The sequence below is a fragment of the Moschus berezovskii genome, chromosome 6 (genome assembly GCF_049115385.1).
Source record: "Moschus berezovskii isolate FMDL1 chromosome 6, NW_MosBer_1.0, whole genome shotgun sequence".
NCBI lineage: Eukaryota > Metazoa > Chordata > Mammalia > Artiodactyla > Moschidae > Moschus > Moschus berezovskii.
In genome coordinates, this window is record NC_142465.1 from 31,020,414 (window position 1) to 31,046,197 (window position 25,784).

At 58.3% G+C, this 25,784-nt stretch overlaps 2 protein-coding genes across 6 annotated transcripts in view; one reads left to right on the top strand and one right to left on the bottom strand.

Annotated features, from left to right (window-relative positions):
* The window catches only part of LOC129537241 (uncharacterized), a 44,911-nt gene that overhangs the window by 8,387 nt on the left and 10,740 nt on the right, over nucleotides 1-25,784 (bottom strand). For both annotated transcript variants that reach the window (XR_016037573.1, XM_055396750.2), the window contains exon 3: nucleotides 10,274-10,486. The gene's annotated coding sequence lies outside the window, so the exon portion shown is untranslated. The remainder of the gene's footprint in view (nucleotides 1-10,273; nucleotides 10,487-25,784) is intronic.
* Nucleotides 3,486-24,210, top strand: RARG (retinoic acid receptor gamma). Of its 4 annotated transcripts, XM_055396743.2 has the most exons (10): nucleotides 3,619-3,714; nucleotides 4,488-4,554; nucleotides 7,761-8,092; nucleotides 19,076-19,224; nucleotides 19,428-19,569; nucleotides 20,219-20,379; nucleotides 20,580-20,756; nucleotides 21,132-21,336; nucleotides 21,961-22,119; nucleotides 22,925-24,210. In XM_055396743.2, the coding sequence occupies exons 3-10, from the start codon at nucleotides 7,909-7,911 to the stop codon at nucleotides 23,122-23,124; spliced, it is 1,377 nt and encodes a 458-aa protein (XP_055252718.1). In that variant the 5' UTR covers nucleotides 3,619-3,714; nucleotides 4,488-4,554; nucleotides 7,761-7,908; the 3' UTR covers nucleotides 23,125-24,210. The 4 variants fall into 4 exon arrangements, with proteins under 4 accessions (XP_055252721.1, XP_055252718.1, XP_055252720.1 ...); XM_055396746.2 differs by lacking the exon at nucleotides 4,488-4,554 and having other exon boundaries at nucleotides 3,486-3,714; XM_055396745.2 differs by lacking the exons at nucleotides 3,619-3,714; nucleotides 4,488-4,554; nucleotides 7,761-8,092 and adding an exon at nucleotides 14,304-14,741 and having other exon boundaries at nucleotides 22,925-24,208.

Consider the following 25,784-nt stretch of genomic DNA (forward strand, 5'->3'; position numbering starts at 1 on the left):
GCCAGGACCCTGATTCCATACTCTTCTGTTGCCCTCCCTTCTTTCCCTTCTCCTCCTCACTTCCTCCCCTCCCCAAAGTCTTTCCTGATTTCCTTGGATACGTGGGTCCAAGGAGATTCCTACAGATGCCTAGGGCCTAGCACAGTGCTTGGCATACAGTGGGTGTTTAATAAAAATTTATTGAATTAAAAAAAAAATTTATTGAATTAATTAATGGTGCGTGTTCAGGGAAGAAATTCCTAGAGTTGTTTAGGCTAGTCCTAAAATCCTGTGTTGCAAAGTCAAGGCCTTATTCTGTAGGGATCTGGGGATCTCTGATGCTGATAAGACCTTTCACACCCAAAGTCATTCACCGGGAGAACCAACAAAGTGGCAAGCAGCAAAACAGGCCTGATACAAGGGGTAGAATTGAGAAGCACTCAGGGCAAGGCCAGCACCAGCCTCGGCACAGAGCAGGCCTGGGGGAGGAGGTGGGAGGGGAGAGGAGGACGGGAAAGACACGTGTTGTACAAAACATGTTTTCATCATGCTCTCCCTGGGTGCCCTGGTCTCCAAGCCCCGATGGCACTTCCGTGCTTTAATGATGTCCTTGGGGGTTGTAACAGAGCTTTCCCCTCCTTTTCAAACCCCTTCTCCACCCCCACCCCCAGACACCTGCCAGCCACCTCTGAGCGTGTGTGGAACGTCCACCCAGTAGCAGACTGGGCTTGGGCAGATTACCTATTCAGTGTCTTGATGCTGCTGGGGAGGAGGCAAGGTTGAAAATTAGGGGTAGACGATATGGCAAATCAGGGCAGGTAGGCTGGAAGTTTGGACCCATTTTCTCTCCTTTTTGTGATGTAAGGAGCGAAGGAAGCCTGGTTCTAGGGCCTCCAAGATATAATTTCTCAAGTTGCCAGGGTGATCAAGTGGAGCAACCACAAACGGAGCAAAGCCTAGAACTAGGGATGACCCAAGAGAAGGAGAAATGAGGGGAGCTCTCTCCACCAGGTTCCAGAGTGGGAGGCCCTTTTCTCAAGCTTCCTCCTGGAATCACTGGACAGAGCACAGCTGCAGTGCAAGACGGAGAGAAGAAACGGAACCCCTCACAATACCCCTCTTCTCTGCTCCCCAATCTGCCAGTTTGGTTTGACTTCCAAACCGCTGCAGCCCACAGACCCCAGTCACTGGGTCCTGGGGCAGGGGCGAGGCAATCCCTAGGAGAGGGGCCGGCGCAGGGCGGGTCTTCCTGGGCATCGCCTCCTGACTGCTGTCGTTGGCTGGGGACCATAGAGGCCAGAAGGGCAGAGCCACAGTTTCCAAGACGGATGGATAGACAAACACCCACCAGAGACAAAGACACAGGCAGACAGACAGACAAACGAAGACAATGAGGAAGGCAGAGACAAATGGAATTTCAGACCACTCCCTCTTTCCAGGCTATCCAAGAGTTTTGTCCCCCCCTACCCCCCCCCCCACCCCCGCTCCGTTAGCTTCCCTGGCCCCATTTGCTGTCCTGGCTGCGTAGTCTCAGAGCTCTAGCTCTGGGGAACCAGCCCCTGAGCCCCTCTAAGAAGGGTAAGGGGGAAGAGTTGGGAGAGGGCTACCCAGCAGGGAGAGCGTTCCGGGGGTGGGTGGCGCCTGATTCTGTGTCAGGATGCCCAGCCAGGGGCCAGGGAGGGAGTGGTGCCCTCGCCCGGTTCATGAGGACAGGAGACTCATTCACTGTAAACCAAGTACAGATGTGCTGGGAGGGGGAGGGGGAATCAGGGCCACATTCACAAACCGCAGTTGGGCCCGCCCTCCTTCCGCCAGCCGCCACCATCACCAGGGCAGGAGGGGTTAACTTCGCAGCCTCCTGGCAGGATCCCTGCCACACAGGCTGAGTGTCATCCCACCCCGGCCTGGACGCCTGGGTCCAACTCCCCAACACCCGCCCCTCCCACACTGCTGAGAGCTGCTCCCAGGGTAACCAAGCAAAGTCAACAGCAGCCAGGCCACCTGGGGACGGGACCCTGGAGTATCTATTCCCAGCTCTTCCCAACCCGAGTGAAAGGGAGAGCCTGTCAGCACCCCATCAGCAGCTCCTGTTCTCCCGAGAGAGCCACAGCAGGCCCCCTCATCCCCCTCCCCTTCATCTGACTCTGGCTACCAAAAGTGGCCTTTCCCTCTCCTGGGAGGGAAGATACCTAGTCCTCAGGGTAGCAGTATGGACAAGGTAATTCCAGTACGGAAAATGTGACGCAACCAAGTCAGTGTCCCCAGTGCCAGCTACTTGGGACTGTTGCTGGGAAGGTCCTTTGGGTGCATCTCTCCTGCCCGGCCCAGCCCTCCCTCCTACTGCTGCCCTTCTCCACTCTCTCACTCCCACCCTAGTCCCTGTAGGAGTGTTGGGGCTCTGTGACAGAGGGACTTCACACTTCCTCCTCTTCTCTGGCTCTGTCCTCAGTAGGATGGATGCTGACACCCTGGAGGTTCCGACTCTAGGGCTGACAGTCTGTGGTGGTCACGTTGAAGTTGGAGGAATGCCCATCAGACACTGACATTCACACTGGCTGCGTGCGCGCGCGCGCGCGCACACACACACACACACACACACACACACACACAGACCTAGCGTCAACAACATTCGTGGCGCATCCACCAGGCCGGCAGGCCGGCAGGCGCTAGTTAAGGCAGACACACACCCTCGGCTTGGGCTTTCGCTCTCACACCCAGCGCAAGGCTCCTCCCACCCCCAGCTACGGTTCCCCGGCCCTCCTCCCCAGCCTCTCCCCTCCAGACACAAGCCTAAAGGTGGGGATGGCCTTGGCAGCACGCCGGGGACCCAGGAGCCCTAGCTCCCACAGCTTACTCAAGGCAGAGAGAGGAGGAGGTCTTTAAGCCCAAGCCTCAAAACCCCTACAACCTCCACTAGTTAAACCTGTTTGCTCCTGGGACCTAAGGACCGGCTGGGGTAGGCATGGGGAAGAAGAGTCTACTTTGACACGCAGGTGAAGGCTAAGCGCAGGGTGAAGATAGTGGCTTCTGCTCTGGCGGATCCCTGCGCGGTCAAGCCACCCCTGGGAGGACTTGGAGACAGCCCTCACTGCCTGTCCTGAGGAGGTACAGAGACTAGCGTCCGGGAACCACAGTCCGGCTAGAGGGCTCAACCAGTTACCCCCCCCCCACCCCCGCCCCGCAAATGGCAGGAAGGGGAAAAGTGCCAGAGAGAAAGGGTGGCATCATGGGCCCAGGACACTGACCTCTCTGCCAGCCTTGCCCGGCCTCCCGGGGACGGAGCCACGGAAGCCCAGCAAATGGGAGGGGCAGAGACCCAGGCGTCCCGGGCCGCCCCGCCCAGTCCCCCGCCCTCCAGCCCCAGGGCACCGAGGAGGGAGCCGGGCAGGGGCAGGCGGCAGGGTAGGGAGGAGCGAGGGCGGGAGGGGGAGGAGGGAGCCGGGCTGGGAGGGAGGTGGGGGGGTGGGGAGGGAGAAAAAGAAAGAAAATATTTTCCGTGTCCCCGCCTGCAGAGTCAGTGTGCGGTTTGGGAGAAAATGTGTCGGATATTTTGGGGCGGTCACGTGGGCGGGCGGGCTCCGAGAGGCCCCGGGACCGTCCCAGCCTAGAGTCCGTGCCCCCCCAGAACCCCCCATCACCGCGAGCCCCTGCCACTGCGACGCTCCATCCCCGCGACCGCCCGACGCCGGGACCTCGGGGCTCGGCGGCCTCCCTTCCCCCTCCCTCCCCCTCCAGGTGAGTCAGGCGGGGAAGCAGGCTCCGCCGCCGCGGACGCCCGGGTCCTCCTCGGGCGAGGTGGGCCGGGGGCGGGGGCGCCGGCAGCCACGCCGGCTCGGTTCCTCCCCGCGCGGGCCTGGCTGTCCGCAGGGGTGGAGGGGGGCTTCCCGACCCCGACTTGGGGGTCAGCGCTGAGGTGGGAAGGGATTGGGGAAGACAGGCTGGGCTGGGCTGGGCTGGGCTGTATTACCCCTTCATTGTGGTGAGTATTCTGGGAGAGCTTTGGGAGAAGAGTCTTCAGCCAGCGGGCTTCTATCCTTATTTTTGTGCCCGGAGTGTGAGGGGAGATAGGATCCCCTCCTGCGGGGAAAGTCCACCATCCGCCTCCCCTCAGGCTTCCCCTGGGGAATCTGAGGGGAGGATTTTTGGTCCACCCTGATCCAAGTTCCTCCTTGCCTAGTGGAATGGCACCACTTGGACATCAGAAGGGCCAGAGGCAAATGATTCTGTCCCTTTGAGTCCGGAAGTTTGGAGAGACAAGTGGATAGGATAGGGGTCTGTATAGCTGAACCGCAGTGAATTTGAACTGCCTTGAACCGCAGTGCAGGAGTCCCTCTCTCATGTCTGTAACCTTGGGTGTGAGTCCTGGCTCCCTCCAGCTGAGGTGGGGGGCTCCTCCGGAGTATTCTTGAGGGGAGTCTGAATGGAACAAAGGCAAAGCAGGGAGACTGGGGAAGGGACCCAGGAGTTCCAGTCCCAGAGCCTTACTGGCGCTGCCTCCCTGTTTCCAGCTGTTACAGCCCAGTTCCCTCGACCTGACCCAGTCTGTTGGAGGGAATCTCTGCAGGTGGCCAGAGGGTAAGAGTATGCTGGGGGCAGGGGAGGGGGTCAAGTAGCCTGAGGAGGGGTCTCTGGGGCAAGAAGCTGAGATGGTTGTGCTCCTTCAGGGCCCACATCTAGGGCAGTTATGGTACCAGTCCGGAAGTCTGAGGTGTGTACCCTTACCATCACTGCTCAGATGCTGACTTAGGGTTGAGGACCACAGGTAGTGTCTCATTTCCTTGAGGCGAGAAAAGAGGACAGGGGAGGGGGCAGGAGGCAGTGTGGGAGGGGTCCTGGAGCTTGGGTATCCCAAATAGACATACACTCTCGCACACATATGCACACACATGCTGTGGCTTGGAGCCTAGTAGGCAGCACAGGGCACACACCCCCATCCCGGCACACCCCCACCCCTGGCTCAGAAAGCCACCCAACTGGCACCTCCAGTTCCCCCCTCTGCCCCACCCTACCCATGCCCTCCGATGCCCACACACATTCCACTGGCATTGCCTGCCTGCCTCCTGGGTACTGCCCCTCCCTGGGGCCAGTGAGGTAGAGGGAGGGCACACGGGGATGGGAGGTGGAGACTCAAGGGTCTGGACTCCCCCGAGGGTGGCAGGAGGCCAGGGAAACCCGGCCTGCCGTTGCCTCCTGGGGAGCAGGCTGGGGGCCCAGGCCAGAGCAGAGGATGCCTGGGTCCTCCGCCCAGGCTGGGGATGGGGTCATGGAAAAAGGTGGTCGTGTTTATACAGAGGGGAGGGGGGCAGCGGGTGGAGAGCCGCCGACAAGAGCAGCTTTGTTCCAGGCTCTGGAGCGGGCAAGCCAGCAGAGAGACACCCCTGCCTCCATCCGGCAGCCCCCTTCATCCATGCCCTCCCCTCAACTCCACCTCAACTTGAAGAGAAGCAGCTTTGTAAGGGCCTGCTTTCCCCTGGTCAGCCCTCTCCACCTGAGGTGGCATCTTGGGAGGAAAGAAGTCCGTTCTCCCTTCCTCAGGTCCCCCTGAAGTACCATGGCCTGTGGGTTCCAACTTTCAGATTTCCTTTTACCCTGTGTTCCACTGTCTTCAATTCCCTGGTCCATTCCTCTGCCGAAGACTTAGGACTCTCCCCTTCTCTTCTCAGCCAAGGCAGAGAAACCAAGGTTCAGAACTGGGATGAATCTCTTTCCCCTTCCTCTCTCCACTCAACTCTCAAGTTCCTTCTCTGAGGCAAAATAAGAGGAAGTTCCCGGGAGAGCTGGGCTGTCCTTCACTCACTCACAGCTTCACTCCTCCACAAGGACTAGGAGCCTGAGCATCCTTCTCTGGGACCCTCAAAGTCCTCCTGCTCCGCCCTCAGGTCTCTGTTTCCCACCCACAGGTGAGAAGCAAAGACAGAGAGTGCTGGACCACACAGCCGAGTTATCAGCCTAAGCCCGTCTGGGGAAGATGGGGGGACCTCTAGTAGCTTCTCACCCTTGGCATTGGAGGGGTTAATCCACCTGGAATGTGGCCCAGCCTGTTAAGCTGTGGCCCAGGGGCCTCAGGGGCTGGACTCCTGGCTCTACCTTGGCTTAACCTGGGAGGAGGACTGCAGGGAATAGGGTAAGGTGACAGAGATGAACCCTGGGGGCTCAGAGCTCAGGGTTTTAGGACTTGGGGAGACACTGGGTTGAAGCGTCAGGGTGCCAGGGATCTGAGTGGGGCCAAGTGAGGGGCAGCGGCTGCTTTATGCATTGGGACTGAGTGATGGCTGGTGGCTTGGGGTCTGAGTTCCTGTAACCGCCATGACAATTTACCTTCAGGAACTTGAAAGCCAAGGCAGATGAGAGATAAAAAAGAGGGAAAAAATGAAAAAACAGAGGTACAAAGATGGAAAGATATTGATCTTAGAAGCAAAGACTGACGGAAAGAGATGTAAAATACCCATTATCTACCTCTGGGCCTGCCTACCCTGAGGACTCTGGGTTTCACCCTCTTCCGTCCTCGCTCTCTGACCTTCTTCATCTAGTCCATTATGCTTCTGGCTGGTAGAGGAGGCACCGAGGCTGAGATGACTCTCCTTCCCAGTCCCTAACTCCCGAGACAGGTGGGCGGTTCTGGCGCTCCTAGGAAAGCCAACAACCTTCCCCTTATCAGAGCATCAGGAGAGGAACCACCTGCCTAACCTAGGATTCTCACTTCCTCCTTCTCCCCATCCCCCTCGCCCTCCCCTGGGCTCAGGGGTCCAGCTAAATCAGAGGAAGGGGGCTGTACAGAGGGCTTGTGTATGCAGAGGGCTCAGAGAAGAGAGAGAGGAGATGGAGAAGCAAAGGAAACTGAGGACACAGACAGGAGCTTCCTAGCATCACGCCTGGCACAGGGCGGGGCTTCCATCGATGTGAAGCGGGGCTTCTTCCGCGGACTTGAAGAGAGGTTAGCAAGTGAGGCATAATCAGAGACAGAGACAGACTAGGAGGGGAAACTCGGAGAGGGAGCACTGAGGGAGACGGAAAGAAAGGAATGCAAAGTAAAGGAGGTATGGCTGAAGAGAAGGGACAAGGAAAAAGAACATGAGATACATAAAGCATTTAGTATGTCTCCTATATTATTCTAGACATTTTACATATGGTAAATTATTTAATCCTCGTCATAACCTTATCAAGTGGGCCTTATTATTCACAGTTGGCTAAGAAGGGAACTGAGGCCCAGAGAGATTAAGTAACACTAATACATCAGAGGTCCTGCAGCTTGGAAGTGGTAGGGATCAATTCAGATAGTCTGGCTCCAGGATCTGTGTTCCAGAGAGGTGTAACATTTTTTGATAAAAGTGTTAAAAACAGATATGGTCACTTTCTCCAGAGCGGTAGAGTTTGAATCTTGGCTCTACCATTTACAGCCATGTGACCTTTAATCAGTCCTTTAACCTCAGTTTTCTCAACTGTGAAATGGGAATCATAATTCCTACTTCGCAGGATTGATGTGAGTGTTAACTCAAGAGTTCAGCCCATGATGGTGTTCAGTGGTCTCCTAATTTAGGCGTCCTTTCTGCTGTGAATCTGGAGGCTGTCATTCACCTTGTAAACTCAGTTTACCCTTTCTGGGAGAGTTTCTCTGAGCCTGCATCAGCTCCTACCCTGTGACCCCCAGTGTGTGCAGAGGGCCCTGAGCAGCACAAACTGTGGCAGCAAAGAGAGAAAAGACTAGCTGGGTGAGGGTCATGGGGCTGGGAACCTCAGAGTGATCATTCTCTCATCCCTCCTTTTCCTTTCTTTCTCCTTAGGACTCTTGGAGACCCAGTGAGCAGGCCAGGCAGGGCGGGCACGGAGCCTCCCAGGCCAGGGCAGTGGGCATGGGCGGGGGCTGTGGCTGAAGAAGTCCCCCGCCCACAGCAGACCCCAGGGGACTCAGCCTCCCACACTGCAGCGGCCATGGCCACCAATAAGGAGCGACTCTTTGTGCCTGGTGCCCTGGGGCCTGGCTCTGGCTACCCAGGGGCTGGCTTCCCCTTCGCCTTCCCAGGGGCACTCAGGGGGTCTCCACCTTTCGAGATGCTGAGCCCTAGCTTCCGGGGCTTGGGCCAGCCTGACCTCCCCAAGGAGATGGCCTCTCTGTGTGAGTCTCAGGGATCGTGGGGGATGAGGGCAAGTGGAAACAGGAGGGCATTGGTGGGTGGATGAGAGAGAGAACTGGTGTCCCCATTAGGAAGGCAGAGAGGCTTAGGGCTTTGATCTAAAGGAGTAGCCATGAGAGGGTTTGGATATGGAGCAAATGAACATCTTTGCGAATGAGAGTTCTCCTGTACAGCTAGGATGGGAAAGTGGCATGCCTAAAATTTGGGACTCTGAAATTGCCTCCTGAGCGAGTCAACTAGCAGGGAGAACCTCTTTGTATGGGCAGCCAAGGGTGGGTCTGGGGAAGTCTGAGGCTGCTGCCTGCCTGCAGTGGGGGGTGTAGGGGAGCCAGGCTGTGAAGTGGAGGAACCTGGGAGGACAATCTGCTGACTCTTGGATTGAGAGGTGAAATTGTCCTGAATTAGGGGGAGGCTGCAAAAAAACAGAATCTAGTGCCAGATACCCAGAGATGTCTGGGGTCAGGAAACTTCCCTCTTGCTTCTGGTTAAGTTAAGTGAAAGTCGCTCAGTGTCCTGTGTCCAACTCTTTGTGACCCCATGGAGTTCTCCAGGCCAGAATACTGGAGTGGGTAGCCATTCCCTTCTCCAGGGGATCTTCCCAACCCAGGGATTGAACCCGGGTCTCCCACATTGCAGGTGGATTCTTTACCAGCAGAGCCACCAGGGAAGTCCCTTGCTTCTGGGAAGGGTGGAAATAGCTGCAAGGAAGGTAGCTCTTGTCTCCTAAGTAATCCAGGGAAGTGGAGCAGGGTCCCAGCAGCATCCTCTCCTCCAGCCATGCGGGCTGTGGACTCCCCCCCCACCTCTCTCTGGTCTGGCCCGGTGCCCACATGCTGTGCAGATCCCTGCTTGTCCCTCAGGCCTGCCCTCTTTGGGTGAAGCTGACAGCAGCGAGCTGAGGCCTCTCCTCTTCCCTCTGGGTCCCCTCTCCTTCCTCTTGGCAGTGGATCCTCCTCGCCGGGGTCATTTCAGGCATGGGTGCCCAGGAGCTGGAGGGCTAGGATGCTGGCCGCTGTGGGATAGAGGGTCAGCGTGGGAGCTGGTGTAGAGAAGGTCCCACCCAGAAAGGAGGGGAGGTGATAGACAGAGGGGCAGCTCCAGAGAGAAACAGAGAGGGAGAAGAAAAGACCAAAAGATAAAGATACATCCCTTATAGCTCCACAAGCTCAGAGAGAGAGGTGGAGAGAAGGGGCCTGTGTTCAGGAGCTGGCACTTGAAGGGGTGTGTGTGTGTGTGTGTGTGTAAGGCCATATGCAGTTGTATGCACAGTGTGGCCCTGAGACGCTGCTCACACACAGAATTCCAGGGTTGCAACAAAGAGTCAGTGTGAGGAGTGAGGTGGTATTTCATAGGCTGCTGACGGTGTGTCTGGGGTTTGGTGAGGCCTGCTGGTGGCCTGTCTGTAGTCCAACAGGGGTTATTTGGGTGGCATGCGGGTGAAGGAGAGAGCACAAAGCCCCCCTTTTTGTAAACCTCAGCTGGGCTTCCCCTACCTCATTTGCACCCCATGAATCTGTCCCAGGGTCTTGGAGGTGGGAGGGAACTACCCTCCCATATGAATGCCCTTCTTGCAGAGAGCAGTACAACTCAGTCCCTTGGGACTTGATTTTCCCAAGTTTCCTGAGGCAACTAAGGGAGTGGGGGTAGAAGGCAGAGGAGAGAGAATGGTGTGGAGGAGAGAGGAGAGTGCGGAGAGCCAGGAGCCAGCCCCCAGAGAAGTTCTCCATGTGCCCCGGTGCCCTGGACACGTGGAGAGCAAGGTCAGGGTTCAAAGTGAGGTCAAGGCAGGGGAAGGGGTCAGACTAAGCTCCATCCCCAAAGTCTGCCCTGAAGGAGGGGGGCTGAAAGAAGAAATCCAAGGGAGGAGCCAGAACCTGGGCTGGTAGCTGGGGAGGGTGCGGCTGGCAGCGGGGGACAGGCCTGGGCAGAGAGGTGGCGGTGGGGAGGGGAGGAGGGAAAGGCCTGGGTCCAGACAGCTACCTGGGAGTGGGGCTTGCAGCACCTAGTGGTGGAGGAAAGGGAGGCAGCTGGGAGAGTCAGAGACCTCCCACGGCGCAGGCGGCAGTGGCTGAAGGGGGAAAGCGTAATCTCACTTCCCTCCCCTTTGTGACTGGGCCATCTAATGGAAGGGGCCTGGACGCCTAAGTCAAAACCACGCTCACCTGGTGGCTGGCTCTCTTTCCTCAGCCTCTGTTGCTGGTCTGTGGGAGGGAGGGTGGTCCGTGAAGGATTCTGGAGCTTCGCCCCGGGGCTGGCTCCTGGATCCCACTGCTGGGTCCCCAGCACCTTGGAGACACTGGTGTTGAGAAGGGCAGTCTTGCTTCATCTCTTGGGGTGCCGTGGGGGCCTGAGTGGGTGAGGCATCTCAGAACCGCCTGTTGGAGGAGGGGAGAGGAAGGGAACACGTGCTGCCAAGGCAAGCACAGGCCTGCGTGTGTGGAAAACTGGAGGGGGCTGTGTGTGTACACATGCGCGAAGGTTTGGGTGTGCTTGCTCACTCATACACATGAAACCCTGGTGTCTGTGTCCCTGTGTATCTCAGTGTTATGACCACTGGTGTGGTCTATGTTTGTTTTATCAAGACTGCAGGGAACAGATTGTGATGGAAGGGAAGGGAAGGCCTGCCCTGCCCGCCTCCCCCTCTTTAGAAGATAGCTGGTGTCCTGACGACCTAGCCCTGCTTGTCCTCTGAACTTGGTGACAGTGTCTCTGGGTCACGGAGCCCAGGCTGCACCATACCAAGTCACATGGAGAAACTGAGGACAGGCTGGCACAGGAAGAAAAAGAGTTCTACTTAAAAGAGACTGAAAAAGAGAGACTCAGAGACCTAAACAAGATGAGAGGGAGATATACAGGCTGGAACGCGCAGACACAGAGAGAACGCAGACTCTGGGAGAGGCCAGGGGCCTTGTTAAGCGGGTGGGCCTGGTGGTGAGCAGGCGGCAGCGAGGCCTCCTCCAGGAAAAAACCCCAGCCGCTGCCTCCTTCCCCTCCCCTCCTGGTCTCTCCTGCTCAGGCTCGAGCTCCAGCTCCAGGCCGACACAAACGGGGCTTTGATTGCAACAGGAAACCTCTCTGGCGGGGGGAACTGGGCAAGCCGCCGCCGCTGGGGCCCAGGCTGCACCCCCCTCTCCTGGCCCCCTACCCGGTCCCAGCCCCCATCCTGCCCAGTGTTCCTCACCGCCCTGCTTTGGGCCCCGTCCTCATTCACACCTCCCTATCCCTCGGCTCCACTGCTGCCCCACCTCCGGAGACCCCTCCCATTCATTGCCCTTCAGGTGGGACTCCTAAGTTAGGATTTACCCTTGGGGTGGGGCCTTCTCTGCTTTGAAATGCCCCCTCTTCAGGTTTTTGAGGGAAGATTTTAGAAGAAAAGGAGAATTTAGCGTGAGGAATTCAGAGCCGGTTATCCTCAAGCCCCTTCCAAAAGGTGGCAGGATGGGAGCAAAGGAGAGATGCAGAAGGAGCTAGCTGTCCCTTCTCCCCCGACAGCTCCTTGATGGCCAAATGCATCCTTTCCAGGGTGGTCGAGGCTCTGAGGGGTGACCATGCCAGGCTCAGTGTGAATGCCTTCATTAGTGGGGGAGGGGGTACACGCTTCCTTGCCTCTGGGACCATGCTTTGTGGGGCTCCAGCTGGGAGGGGTGCGCTTTGGTGGCGGGGATCATAGGGAAGGGGGTGAGTCAGGCAGCAGCCCCCCCTTATACTCCCACCAGGCTGGTGGAGAACATCTGGTTCCCATGAAATGCTAGAAGGCTAATGGGTCTAATTGCTGCAATAAGGGCTGGGGGGACTTTGGGGAGAAGAGGGGGCACTAGATTCCCCCATCCTTTTACCTTCTCCTCAAGGCTAAGACTGTCTAGAATGGGGGGTTGGGTTTGGGGTTGGGGGTTAGGGTGGGCCTGACAGCGCATTGCCTAGTCCCTTCTAAGGACCCCTCTCCCTGCAATGCCTGGGAAACACACACAGATGGGGTGATGAGGAGTGGGGTGCATCTGGTGAATAGCAAGGGGGGGCTATTGAGGACTCATGACTTCTCGGAGCCCTCCCCCCACACCTCCTGTGCCCCACTCCCAACCTCCCTCCCTGTGGCCTGGCCACTTCTGGTTCTAATTACCAACGAGGCAGGCCTGACTTAATTGGGACCTTTCAGATTTCTGAGGGGGAAGGGTGGGGTGGGGGAAACTGACAGCCTGAAGTTGACTAATCGGGGCTTTCCCCCCTTGTTTTGGGGGTACTCCTCATTTTGCACTTCATTGATGTTTTTGCCACTGGCCAAGTTCTGAATTAGAAATCTGTCACCCTTTCTTTCTCTTGGTGGGGAATGGCTGCATCCAGAGATGGTGTGTATTTGGGGTTGAGGGCAAGAACTGGGAGCTCAGGCAGGCTGAATTGGAAAAGACCAATACATTCCCTCTTCATCCTTGCTTCCAGCCCCCCAATCGGCCCTGCCACCCCAGACTCCCCCATCCGCCAACCAGGCCCTCCTTTCCAGCCCAGCCCCCTTCAGTCCCCAGCAGCCACCCCGGCCCCTCCTCTGCGCCTGCCTTCCCTTCCCTCGCCTACTCTGGCACCCCTTCCTGCTCTTTATTCTTCCAAACTGGCGCCCCACTCCAGCGGCACCCCAGTGCGCCCCCCACCCGGTACAACAGATTCTTAGAAAAGCGCGCCCCGCCCTGGCCCAGCCACCGCCGCCGGGCGGGGGAATGGGCCGGGCCGGGCGCCGCTCCTGCTCCCCCGGCGCTCCCCGTGTGAGCGGCGCTGACAGAGCCGGCTGGGCCGGCCCGCCGGGCGGCCGGGCGGCGGGCGGGGCGCGGAGGAGGGGGCGGTTTCCGGGAGTCGCCGCCGCTGGCGCTGTCCCGGGGCCAGGGTCCCCCGAGTCGGCCCGGCCCGGCGAGGGCAAACTCTTGACGTGGCCAAACCCCCGCCCCCTCACCCTCTTCTCCGCCGGGCGAGGGCGCTCAGTGCCCGGAAGGGGCCCGCGAGGAAGGAGTGGGACGGCCCTCGGAGATCCGAAGGGCACTACGTGTGGCACCAAAGGGGAGAAGGGGCAGTTTGCCATTGGCGGGGGTATCGAATGGCTTTGAGAAGTTACCGGCCAGACTCGCAGTTATTGCCGAGAGGGGCACTGAGCACTTGGGGGCGATTGGCACTCTGGGGGAGGGGAGTTGGCACGCAGGAGGGCAGTGTGGTCTGAGACGCAGTCGGCACGGTGGGAGCAGTCTTGCGCCCTACAAGTGATGTCAGTTTCGAGGAAGGGGCGCTGGGAGAGGCAGTGGAGGCGCTCCGGGAGTGTCAGCCTCGGGATGGGCCTTGGGGGACTCGGAGGGAGGCGGCCCGGGCCGCGGCGGAGGGAGGACCGCTCGGGCTAGGAGGGCTAGACTCCGGCTGCGCAGGAGGGGCGGGGGGACTCCGCGGCGGCGCTGGCTAAGGCCTGGGCGGGGTGGGGCGGGGCCGGGTCAGGGGGAGGTGAGCGCGCCCGGCCACCCGCCCCGAGGGGGGTTCCCGGAGAGTTCACGGCGGGAGCGCGCTCCGGCCCTCGGACCGGGGTAGGGGGAGGACGGGAAGGAAGGAGCAGGCCGCGCGCGCCCAGCCGCAGGAATGTACTGTTCGGCCCTGCGGCGCGCGCGCGGAGGGAGAGGGAGGAGCCAGGCCTGGGAATGAGCGGGTGGAGGTAATGCAGGTCCCTGGGCTCTGGAGAACTGCCGCGCTCAGGGGACCTCCATGTTCCCCTCTCCCCAGTCCTCCGTGAAACCCCTGCCTGTATAGACTTGTGTGAAAAAAAGGACTGTTGGGGGGAGGGGGACACTCGAAAGGAAATGCGTGTGCTTGGTTCCTCCACTCCTTCCCCCATCCCCGATCGGGGCACGCGCCTGAGTGCAAAAGCTTGCAAAGCCTCCCGGCTGTAGAGAGAATCCTTGCAAGCATTCTCCCCAGCCAGGTGTGTCTGCAAAAACGTGTGTGTACACCTCTGATTTTATGCGCGTGCAGACATGCATGTGCACTATTGCAAATTTGCAAATGCGTGGTGCCTGCCAAGATAAATGCATGCACGGATGTGTGTCTAAGCAAGCCAGCGCGCGGCGGTGCGAGTGTGTGTGTGTGTGTGTGTGCGTGCGCTCCACTCCCAGCTCTGCTCATCTTGGTGCCCGGCCCCCTTAGCTCTCCAAGCCCCACCCCCCACCCCTCTGGGCTTCGCTTTTACAAAAGGTCTCCCTAGTGCTAGCTACCGAGGCGCCCAGAGTGAGCTAGACCGCTGCTGGAGCGGCAACCCCGGCTCTGCGCCCCGCCCAGTCCCTTTCCCCTGCTGGGGATCCCCCTCTTCCCCGCCCACCCCTTACCCCCCATGCAGCCCGGCGCCCTACGCTAGCCCTCCCCCTCCCCCCCTCCAGGAGCGGGGCGCCGCCGGGGGAGGAGGGGGAATCGGCTGCGGGTTCTCGGTGTTCCCAGCACCCAGCTTCCCTCCAAGCCGGGTCGCGATGTACGACTGCATGGAAACATTTGCCCCGGGTCCGCGACGGCTGTACGGGGCAGGCGGACCCGGGGCTGGCTTGCTGCGCAGAGCCACCGGCAGCTCCTGTTTCGCCGGACTCGAGTCTTTTGCCTGGCCGCAACCCGCCAGCCTGCAGTGTAGGTACCCGAGCCTGGGGGTGGGGTGTGGGGTGCAGGACAGGCAGCGGCTCTCGCTCTACATGTGTAAAAGGTGGACCTGGGGTGCAAGCGGGCATTCTGACCGTTTCCATGTGAGGGTCGGGTGTGTAGGAAAGAGAAGTACTGGCCCTTTAAAAGTGGGGGCCTCAGCGACTCCTTTGGGTGTGGGCAGTAGTGTTTGGAGTGTGTGTGTGGTTTCGATGGTGGGTGTATAGCTAGGACCTGTGGTTGATGCCCCTCCAGGGTTCCGGGAGATAGGGAGAGGCCGAGGTGCGTTGGTAGTTTGTGTCGGCAGTTTCGTGGCCCCGGAGGGCTATGGCACCCAGGACCGTGGGTGGCGTTTGTAAAGTCCATGTGGGAAGTTGCGAGCGTAAAAAATATATATATCGTTTGTGGAGCGTGGGCATCCCTGGAGTGTGCAGCGCCTAGCTTAGGCGGTGCGAGTGTGGGTGCAGGGGTCTCTCCACGCAGCATCACCCTCCGCCTGTGTTGGCAGGTCCGCATGGCCCTGTGTGGAATTGTTTGTGGCGTGAGGCCGGGAGGGCGTGTGCCCTGTGTGGCTGCGGGGGCGGTTTTGGAAAGGGCTGTGTTGGAGCGTGCATCCTCTGGGTGTGCTGTGTGCGGGGTGGAAGGGGTTGTGCACAGTAAGGCGGCCAGATTGGGTTCTGGCGCCCCCCTCCCCCACTGAGAAAAGAAATGTTAGGAAATGTGTATAGGGTTGTGTGCACTTTTTCCTATGGCTCCAGCCCACAACTTCAGTAGGAAGGGAAAAGTTTCAAGCAAAGTTTGTGTATGGTGAGGAGGGGCCTGGAGGTAGCAGCGGCCGGGGAAGCAGGACTCCTGGGTCCCCAAATACACATCTTTCCCTCTCTGTGAAATGGGAGATGCCAGGCCTGGGGCCCTGGAACCCCTTTCCAGAGCGGTAATAAAAAGCCGGGGACTGAGAGGCAGTAAAAATGAAGTCCAGATGAGAGGCGGCTTTGAAGCCCGGGCCGAAGTGCCTGGCGGGGGTGGGGGGGTGGGGAGGATCTGGGAGGGGAGCCTGGAACACCCCCGAATTTCCCCGGGGCTGGGACGGCGCTCCAGCCCGGGGATGCCGGACTGGGGGGCACTCTGGGAAAGGGGCGGGCGGCGGGCGCCCGGGGAGTGTGCGCGCGGGGTCACTGAGCCCCCGCCAACGCGCCTCGCTCCTTGGCACACGGCAGCGCTGTTTACGAGATCGCTTTTTTTTTTTTTTTTGGGTCTGTTGGTTGCAGGGCAGAGCTGCTCAGATTTAACAACTGGGAGACTGGAAGAGGGAGGTGGCAAACAGGAGACCGAACTGCGGGGTGGGGTGGGGCAAGAAAGAAGAAAAGTGTAGCATTTAAAGGGCAGGGAAAACATGAACTAGTGCCTTGCACCAAACCAAATCCTTGTGAATTCTTAACTTTCCACTCATGGTCGGATAGGATGGGGATTTGGAGTATGTTGGGAAATATACTGAGATGGAAAGAATCTCCCAGGAAGGGTTTTTGCGGGGACCAGGCAAGGACCTGGTTTTTTTCAGGCCCAGGGAAGCCCATGGGACTTGGCTGGCAAATCAGTTTGGACCAACAGTTTTGGCTTCTAGGGCCTTGGGGGTGGGGGTGGGGTTCAGGCCTGCTCCACACACTTTCAGAGAAAAAGTAGTTTAGACCTATATGTCTAGACCAGGGAAGGAAAGAAGCCCTTTGGTGTGTCTGCGAGTGCTTGGCAGCTCCAGTATTCTGGTGCTGCGTTGGCAGGCCATGGGTGTCTGTCTGGTGGCAGAGCTTCTTGCTTGCAACTGTGAAGCGAATGCTGGATGTTGTGTGTCTGCCTTGTGCATCCACCTCCACAGTGTGGCTGGAGTGCATGTGCCTCTGTGCCTACCTGGGTATTCTGTGCCAGGGTCCCCGTTGGGGTATAGGAGCTGGTTGGTAATGTGCCTGCTTTTGTGCCCTGTGTGTTGTTGATGTGTGAGAGTGTCTCCAAGGAGGTGTGTGTCGTCAGATTGTGAGTCCGGGCTTCTCAGCCCTGGGCCTCGCAGCTGGGAGTGTTTACAGCCGGTTATAAAGAGTTTGTTTGAAGCTCCGCTCAGCCTGGCCAGGAATTTCCTCAATTTCAGCAATTTGGGCTTTAAAAGGAGAAAAACCCAGAGCCCACCCCCCTCCTCCGCAGCAGGGGCCCCTGCTTAGCCCGGCCAGGCATCGTCATGGTGGGGTCTCTGCCCAGGGCTGAGAAAGGAATCTGAGCAGAGCTGACCCACTTAGCCTTCCTGTGTCCTTCGCTCCAGATTGACCAGAGCCGCTGGGCTGCACTTTAGGGTTCAAGGGTGAGGGTGTGTCAGAGGGGTACCGAGAAGGGACCACAGTACCATGAGTACGAGAAAAGCTGCCCCTGGCCTGTCTCCCTGCCACCCCCACTCTCATGATTGGCTGGCATGGGCCCATGCCAGTCTGACCGCACCCAGGCCCTTTCGCAAGAGAGGAAATGAGGCAGCGCTCTGCGGGCAGGGAGGGCGTCAGTGTGGGTAAGCACCACCCCACGCACTGACCTGTGGGCAGCACATGTGCCCTCAGACACCGGGGCCATCCTGAAAGAAAGGCATCCCAGCCCACCCCCCATCTCTCAGCACCAGCCCCCTTCCCCCCCATCTTCCGCCCCGCCCCGGTCTTGAATAGACTCCAGGCACCCTCCTATCCTCCACTCTTCGCTCGCCTTTTTCATTGGGGAATCTCACTCTAGCTGGATTCTTATGCTAATTGAGTGTCTGTGTGTGTTGGGGGGCGGGAAGGGCTTCCCTCCTGTGGGGAGGGTGGAGCTAATCCGGAACCCCAGCATCCTGGCATCCCAGGCCTTTCTGTCCTTCTGGCAGCCTGGGTGGACTTCTGACCAGATGGGCTACAGCAGGTTAGAAGGAAGAAGGTGTTCATGAGGTGGGTGCAAGCAAGGGACACTCGTTAGGTTTTAGGGTTTTCTTGCATTAACTTAGGCCTTCCAGGTTTGGGCAACTGGTCCTACAGGTTGAATAATTTATAGATTTTTTTCCCCCACCCTCTGAAGATCAACCACACACTCAAAAGAGGTTTACTCAGCAGCCTCCTAAACAGAGGGTGTCCTTCCCACAAACTGTGTGGCATGGGCTGAGATCTTTTTTGAGCAGTGTGTGGCTTTTGCAGGGGAGGTTTAGGAGTGAAGATATAGCTTAGAGAGGGTCCAGAGGTACTCCCCTCCGCTATCAACCCGGTTACAACCCACTGCCACCTGACTTCTGGTTTGCTACACCCCAACAACTTCTAGACCTGAGAATCTGAGCAAATACCTGTCTCCCTTTCCTAACTTCTCTCACTCCTGGCCTGGCCAGTTAGATCTAGACCTGAGATCTTCCGCTCCCCCCTACTCCCTACTCCCCCCACGCCCTCCCCACCCCCATAACTGGCAATGTGGCACCGGGCTGGCCCCATCCCTCCATAGGCCTCCATTTCTTCAGGTGTAAAATAAGGCTTTTGCATGTGCCTTAACCTACTTTCCCAATCCCTGCATCCCATTTGCTCCACTGTCTCAGTGGTTTCTAGGGAAAAGGACATTGGTGGTTATTTGGGGGATGGTTTGAGGGGGGACTGGAGAAGTAAATTGCACCCCATTCAGTATTCTTGCCTGAAAAATTCCATGGACAGAGGAGCCTGGCGTGCTACAGTCCATGGGGGCACAGAGTCGGACACGACTTGAGAGTGCATGCGCACGCACACATTGAGGGGGGAAAAGATCCAGGACTGTCTGCCCTCTACTGCTTGAGAGAAGATGAGGTTCTCGTCTATCTTCTGAGTCTCCTAGCAGGTGATGTAGCCAGGTGCTAGCCACAGGTGGCCTGGAATTGCCTCTTCACCCCCAGATCTGTGGCCTCGAGCAGAAGGGTAGGAGGGAGTCTACTGACAGGGACCCAGTGTGAGAAGGAGTGACTAGAGAGTTCAGAACCACAGGCCGATACCCCTTTACACACCCACTTTTTAGCTGGGCAAACTGAGGCCCAGAGAATTTAACTTCGGGGATGGCCTGGACCCAGAATTTGGAGAATTGAGCAGTTGCATAGGACATTGTTATAGGGGGAGATGGCCAGGTTGGGAGGTAATAGTAGTCATTTGAGGGTTTCTGGAAGTGCTTACTCTGGGGCTGTATATGGGTTGCTGGGACTTTAAATGAGTGTGGTGGCCGAGCCAGAGGAAGAAGTGGGAATGTGGGGTGTGCATCTGATGAGGATGCCCGGAGATCTGGGGGGCTTCTCCCCTGAGCCTCACGTCACTGCTTCTCTGCAGCGGTGGAGACGCAGAGCACTAGCTCGGAGGAGATGGTGCCAAGCTCGCCCTCGCCCCCTCCACCTCCCCGGGTCTACAAGCCATGCTTCGTGTGCAATGACAAGTCCTCTGGCTACCACTATGGGGTCAGCTCTTGTGAAGGCTGCAAGGTGTGTATGGGGTGGATGTGGGTGTGTTGGGCATCCAGAGTTGACTGGGTGAGATCAGAGACTGTGTGTGTGTGGGTATCCCTCTGGGGTGGGAGGGATGCTGCTTTGCACAGACCAGCCTGGGACCACCTGCAAGGCCCGGGAGAGGCTGATACTCCCAGCCTCCTGCCTCACCGACCCTCCCCCCTTACCCCCAACCCCAGGGCTTCTTCCGTCGCAGCATCCAGAAGAACATGGTGTACACATGTCACCGCGACAAAAACTGTATCATCAACAAGGTGACCCGGAATCGTTGCCAGTACTGCCGGCTGCAGAAATGCTTTGAAGTTGGCATGTCCAAGGAAGGTAGGCCCTTAGGCCTGCCTGGGCAGGAGCACTCCTGTCCTAGCCTGTGGCTGCCACCCTCTTCCCACTGGCCGCCCCCACTTCCCTGACCTCTGTGATCAGCCTCCAGCCGCCCTGGAGTGCTGCCTCCTCCTGGGCCAGTCCTATTTGATTAGTTCCATTCACCCAGGAGACCCCCACCCCTTCCCATTCCCCCTTCCTCTGAATGAGGGAATAGGGGTTACCATTGCAGACTCCTTGTTTCATGGGCAAGTTGGGGGGCTTGCCAGCCCTCTCCCCTGCTCCAAGCACTGAGCCTGAGGTGGATCTGGGGTGCCCCCCCCACCCGCGCCATTGTGCTGCCAAGGCTATAAGTGGATATCCTGCCGCCTGCATATCCTGCCCCCCCTTCCCCAGCTCCTGCAGGGTGACAGGAAGGGCAGGATGGAGCCGAATGGCCTGGGGAGGGAGCAGGGGCTGCAGGCCCTGGGTGGGGCTGGGGAGAGCCAGCCTGGGAATGGGAGCTACTGTAGGAGACAGGGAACCCGAGGCCCTGCCCTAGGGTCCCAGGGAATGGAGGCTCTCCAGTGTATTGAGTTAGCATCAGAGGGGATCCGGGAGGGGGATTCTGAGGGTCCTGACCCTCTCCTGATCTGCCTCTACCCCCAAGCCGTACGGAACGATCGCAACAAGAAGAAGAAAGAGGTGAAAGAAGAAGGGGCGCTGGACAGCTATGAGCTGAGTCCCCAGTTAGAAGAGCTCATTACCAAGGTCAGCAAGGCCCATCAGGAGACCTTCCCCTCGCTCTGCCAGCTGGGCAAGTACACCACGGTGAGGAGTGGGCAGGGCCCCGGTGAGGGCAGGGGACCGCTGACTTTGGCGAATGGGTAGGGATGGTGGTGGAGGCCGTGGTCTGGTGCTGACAACAATGAGGGCGTCTGGATGCAGAAGGGAGAGCCAGGGGTTTTGGCAAAAGGAAGACAGCCCCCAGGACGAGCCTTAGTTTGTTTTCTAACCTGCTGTTGCTGCAGAACTCCAGTGCAGACCACCGGGTGCAACTGGATCTGGGGCTGTGGGACAAGTTCAGTGAGCTGGCCACCAAGTGCATCATCAAGATCGTGGAGTTTGCCAAGCGGTTACCTGGCTTCACCGGGCTCAGCATTGCTGACCAGATCACTCTGCTCAAGGCTGCCTGCCTGGACATCCTGGTAAGTTAAACCCTGGGCCCTGTCTTCCATCATAGCCTGACCCTCAGACGAGACCATGGAGTTGGTCCACACAAAGATTTCGTTATCTCTGTTCTCCCCTCCAATCTGGGACTCCCGCAGATATCCTCGAAACCCAACCTCTTTTTTGTCTTAATCTTTGCTCCTGAGATCTGATCCTAGACTTCTGAATGCCCTGCCTTCTGACTTCTCTTCTCTTCCCCCAACTTCAGACCCTCCATCTGTCTGCCTTCCTTCTCCTGCCTACTTTAGGTGGCCCTCCTCTAGGACCTGACTTTCTCGCTTTTTACCTGCACCTCATCCTCTTTCTCCTCCCACCCTTCCCAGAGACAACACTAACCCTCCCCCCACCTCCAGATGCTGCGGATCTGCACAAGGTACACCCCAGAGCAGGACACTATGACCTTCTCTGATGGGCTGACCCTGAACCGGACTCAGATGCACAACGCTGGCTTCGGGCCCCTCACAGACCTCGTCTTTGCCTTCGCTGGGCAGCTCCTGCCGCTGGAGATGGACGACACAGAGACAGGCCTGCTCAGTGCCATCTGCCTCATCTGCGGAGGTGCGGGGGCGCCCCCTGGCGCTGACTCAGATTCCTTTCCCGCCGCACCCCACAGCTGATATCCAGCCTGGCTGGAGACCTTGGTCCCACCCCAGATTCCTCAGCTCCAGTTACAGACTGCCCAGCAGCCTGGAACAAGCAATGAGAAGACGGGGAGAGCGGGGACGGGGAGGCAGGGAGCTGAGGAGACCCCCGGTACTAGTGCTGACATAGAGGTCTGTGCTTAGTCACTCAGTCGTGTCCGACTCTTTGCGACCCTGTGGACTGTTGCCCGCCAGGCTCCTCTGTCCATGGGAATTCTCCAGGCAAGAATATGGAGAGGGTTGCCATGTCTTCCTCCAAGGGATCTTCCCGACCCAGGGATCAAACCCAGGTCTCCTGCCAGGTCTCCCACACTGTGGGCAGATTCTTTTATCGACTGAGCCACCTGGGCAGGAGTGATTTACCAGAGAAAACCTCTTGCCAGAGAGGGGATGGTATAGGGATCAGAGTAGGGGAGATGGTCTGCGTGGGGCTCATGGTCAGGGTTTGGGGCCTAGAGGGCCATAGGGCAGGGCTCCTTGGGATCAGCCACTCATCACTGTCTTCCACATCTCCCTCACTCACCTGTGCTTATCCCCACAGACCGCATGGACCTGGAGGAGCCTGAGAAAGTGGACAAGCTGCAGGAACCGCTCCTCGAAGCCCTGAGGCTCTATGCCCGGCGCCGGAGGCCCAGTCAGCCCTATATGTTCCCCAGGATGCTCATGAAGATCACTGACCTCCGGGGCATCAGCACCAAGGGTTAGTCGGGAGCGAGCCTCCCCTCTGTCTTCTCGGAGGTGCCGGCCTCCCAGGTCAGGCAGAGACAAGAGCAGAGGGGGTGAGAATCAGGCAGCCTGCACGCGCATCCTCGCTCTGCTGCAGGCTAGTGGAACACTTGGTGCAAAATACCTTTCCTTTTTGTACCTTGATTTTCTGTTTGTGAGGATGAAACAAGTTAATGCACAAGAGGCTTACAACTGTGCTGAGTTATAAGGTTCAGTTCCTCCTGCCCTGGATGGAGGAGATGTTTCCATCATCACAGGAAGGTTGATTGGACGCCTGGCAGACAGTGTTTGATGAATGTTAGTCCTAGTGAATGGCAACCCACTCCAGTGTTTCTGCCTGGAGAATCCCAGGGACAGCGGAGCCTGGTCGGCTGCCGTCCATGGGATCGCACAGAGTCAGACACGACTGAAGCGACTTAGCAGCAGCAGCAGCAGTCCTAGTGATAAATGTTATTAAGAACAGCCCTAAGAACAGCTGGCAAGCTATGGGCTTACGGAGGGGGTCCAGGGTGTGTGGCTGGAAGGTGGGCACTGTGTGATCTTGGAGGAGACAGCCTGAAAGGAAGGGTGGGCAGTGGGCTTGGCAGAGAAGACAGGCAGAGTCTCCAGACAGAGGAGTGGTCCCCAGGAGCTCTAGAGTAGAAAGAGGGTGAGAAAGAGGCAGACAGAGGTAAGAGGTCTGTGCTGGGAACCCCCAGAGGGCAGTCAAGCAGAGTTAGGGAGGCTGCCGTAGGGGCTGTACCTCAGCCCCCCTGAACCTCCTCGTTCCTCCACTGCAGGAGCAGAAAGGGCCATTACTCTGAAGATGGAGATTCCAGGCCCGATGCCTCCCCTGATCCGAGAAATGCTGGAGAACCCTGAAATGTTTGAGGACGACTCCTCGCAGCCTGGCCCTCACCCCAAGGCCTCCAGCGAGGATGAGGTTCCTGGGGGCCAGGGCAGAGGGGGCCGCAGCCCCCATCCTGACCAGGGTCCCTGACTTCCCCTGCCTTGGGGGTTGGGGCTCCAGGCAGCAGACTGACCATCTCCCAGACACCGCTGGTGACTGGGGGAGGACCTGCTCTGCCCTCTCCCCACCCCTTCCAATGAGCTCCTTGTTTTTGCCAAAGTTTCCAGGGGTGCCTCTGTGTTCATCCCCATCTTGCTCTAATCGGCTCCCTCTTCTGTCCTGGGGGCCTGCCCTGTTCCCTCCAGGAGAGAGGGCAGAGGGGTGAGCTTGGGTTTGAACTCTGAAATCTTAGCACTGCCCCTCAAACACCAGGGTCCAGGCTCCCCAGGGCAGGAGGAAGACCCTTCATTCCACAGCCCCTTCCTCTGCTGGGTGCTTAGGCCTCTGGGAGCAAACAGAAACACTAGAGACCAAAAAGGGGGCTGTAGGGGGAGGGCTGAGCCCACCCTCTCGCCCCTGTCCTTGGTGCCGAATGCTGTGTGAGGCACCTGCCGGGTGCATCCTGCCCGCTGTGCCCCATCCTCATGCCAGGTCAGAGTAGGGCAGCCCGGGCCCTGCATTTCTGTTGGGGGGGGTGCAGAGGGTGAAAGGGACAGATGTGGATCGCTCCGCACCTCTTCACTGGGGCCTCCGTTACAAGCCCCTCTCCTAGCCCTGTCATGTGCCTTGGGCCCCTCCTGCCCCTCATCTCAGCCATGGGGCAGGGACCCTCCTACACTACAGAGGGGCCAGGGGGTCCCTCTCCCCCTAGTGCCTTTCCCCTTGACCCCCCAGAGCAGCTTGGCCCAGGGAGAGGTGAGGTGGGCACTGCTTAGCTGATCCCGCCCTGACCCAGAGGAAGCCTCTATTTATTTATTAGCTTTTGTTTACACCCTGGAATTGACCCCTTCCTCCAGGGGACTTGGGAGGGGGAGCCCAGGGCCCCTGTGACCCGTCCCTTCCTCCAATCCCCAGTTTGTATTTAGCTGCCAAATAAGATTCCCACTGGCTCCCCTTTTTCTCTGGGGGGTCCGGGTGCTGTCCCCTCCCCTCTGTTTACATTTCTCCTCCACCCCCCACCCCCGCCCCGCTGTATCGCATATTGCTGAGTTTTCTATTTTTGCAAAATAAAGTGATGGAAACTCATGGGATGTGGCTCCCTGGGGTGGGGGGGGAAGCAACTAGGTGCCCTGGAGAGGGACTGGATGAGGAGGGTGGATCACGCAGGCTTCTTCGGGCAACTGGGGGATAGGATGAGATGTACTGGGTGGGCATGGTGGGAGGGGGACCCAGAGGGAGTCCACAGGGCCCATCCTGAGTGTCTGGGCCTCCCATGTCCACCAGACGTGGGTGCTTCGATTGGACTCTGTGAACCTCCAGGCCTCAGGTCTTTAAGCTGTCCCCACCCCCAGTTCTGTAGACATGCACAGCTGCCCTTCTGTGTTTTATCTGCTTCTCAGGAGGGTCCCTGGCCTCAGAAGAAAAGAAGCACAGTGTATATCCCAGTTACAGTGTGTCTGTTTTAGGCCAACCCCTCACCCCATGAGCCGCGCCGCCCCCCGCCCCGTGACCCCAGGGTCACCTTCTGAGTCAATCCGTCTAGCCTTTCTGAGCCCACCCTTCTCTCCATGACCCTGCTCGCCCTCCACGACCCCACTCTTACCTTCTGTCCTAATTGCTTTCCTTGTCTCTGCATGCCTAGCCCTGCAGCACCCCAACCTCAGCCCCACTGCCTTTGACCTCTGCCACTGCTCCCCTGGACTTTCCCTGGACCCCCGTGACTCCCGTCAACACCCACGCCTCCCTTCTTCCCTGGGATAGTGCCTTGCCTACCTATGCTTGGCTTCTTTACCGAGGACCTGTGTGCACGGAGCCGGGGGGTGGCAGGTTGGGGATGTGGGAGTGGGGGACTAGAGAAGATGGGGGAAAAGCAGAAGAAGAAAGTGAAAGAAGCTCTAGAGGAAACCACAGGGCCTGTAGGGAAGGAGGGGTCATTGCCGTGGCAACCCCGGTTGTGGGGGAAGGGCAAGAGGCCTGAGAGCCAGAGGCTGGCTGAAGGCCACCCAGAGGAGGACCACCTTCTCCCCAGTTGCCCCTCTGGCAGCTACACCCCTCCCACCCACTTGATGTTCACTGAACACCCTGCCAGGAAATGGCTCTGTGGTCCCTGCACAGTAGAGGAGACGGACCTGTGAACAGACATCATGTCCAGTTCCTTCTTAAAACTCCCTGTGGTCAACTGCGGGCCTCAACCTCTTTTCCTGGCAGCCTCATCCTTGCCCTACTCCAGCTGCCATGCGGGTCTTCATTCTTGCCCAGTTCACCTCTGCCACCCCCATCCCAGGCTCCACCACTGTTTGACTCCTTGGACTCCCAACCTCATCCTTTGAGCCTGGCCCTGTGCCAATGTCTCCCAACTTTCCAGCGTCTGGATCTTGAATGTTTCATTCTCCCACTTCTATCACTTCTCACCCATCGATTTGCACTCTTATCCAACCCCTGGTAAGTGCCACATTCTCCACTAAACAATTGATACAAATAATCTCATTTCATTCTCACTACAATCCTATGAGTTTCACTTGACAGAGGAAACAGCCACAGGAAGGGTAAGTAAGTAACTTGGGGCCCCATTACTGGTAAGTGACAGAGCCAGGGATTTGAACTTGGGCAGTTTGGCTCCAGAGTCAATGAAGTCAAGCACCCACTCTAAG

Bases quoted from the DNA above. Each gene is read 5' to 3' on its own strand.
- RARG (XM_055396746.2), top strand. From the start codon at position 7,909: ATGGCCACCAATAAGGAGCGACTCTTTGTGCCTGGTGCCCTGGGGCCT. The intron at 20,380-20,579 runs GTGAGGAGTGGG...CTGTTGCTGCAG, and splicing joins AGCTGGGCAAGTACACCACG to AACTCCAGTGCAGACCACCG. The intron at 21,337-21,960 runs GTGCGGGGGCGC...TTATCCCCACAG, and splicing joins CATCTGCCTCATCTGCGGAG to ACCGCATGGACCTGGAGGAG.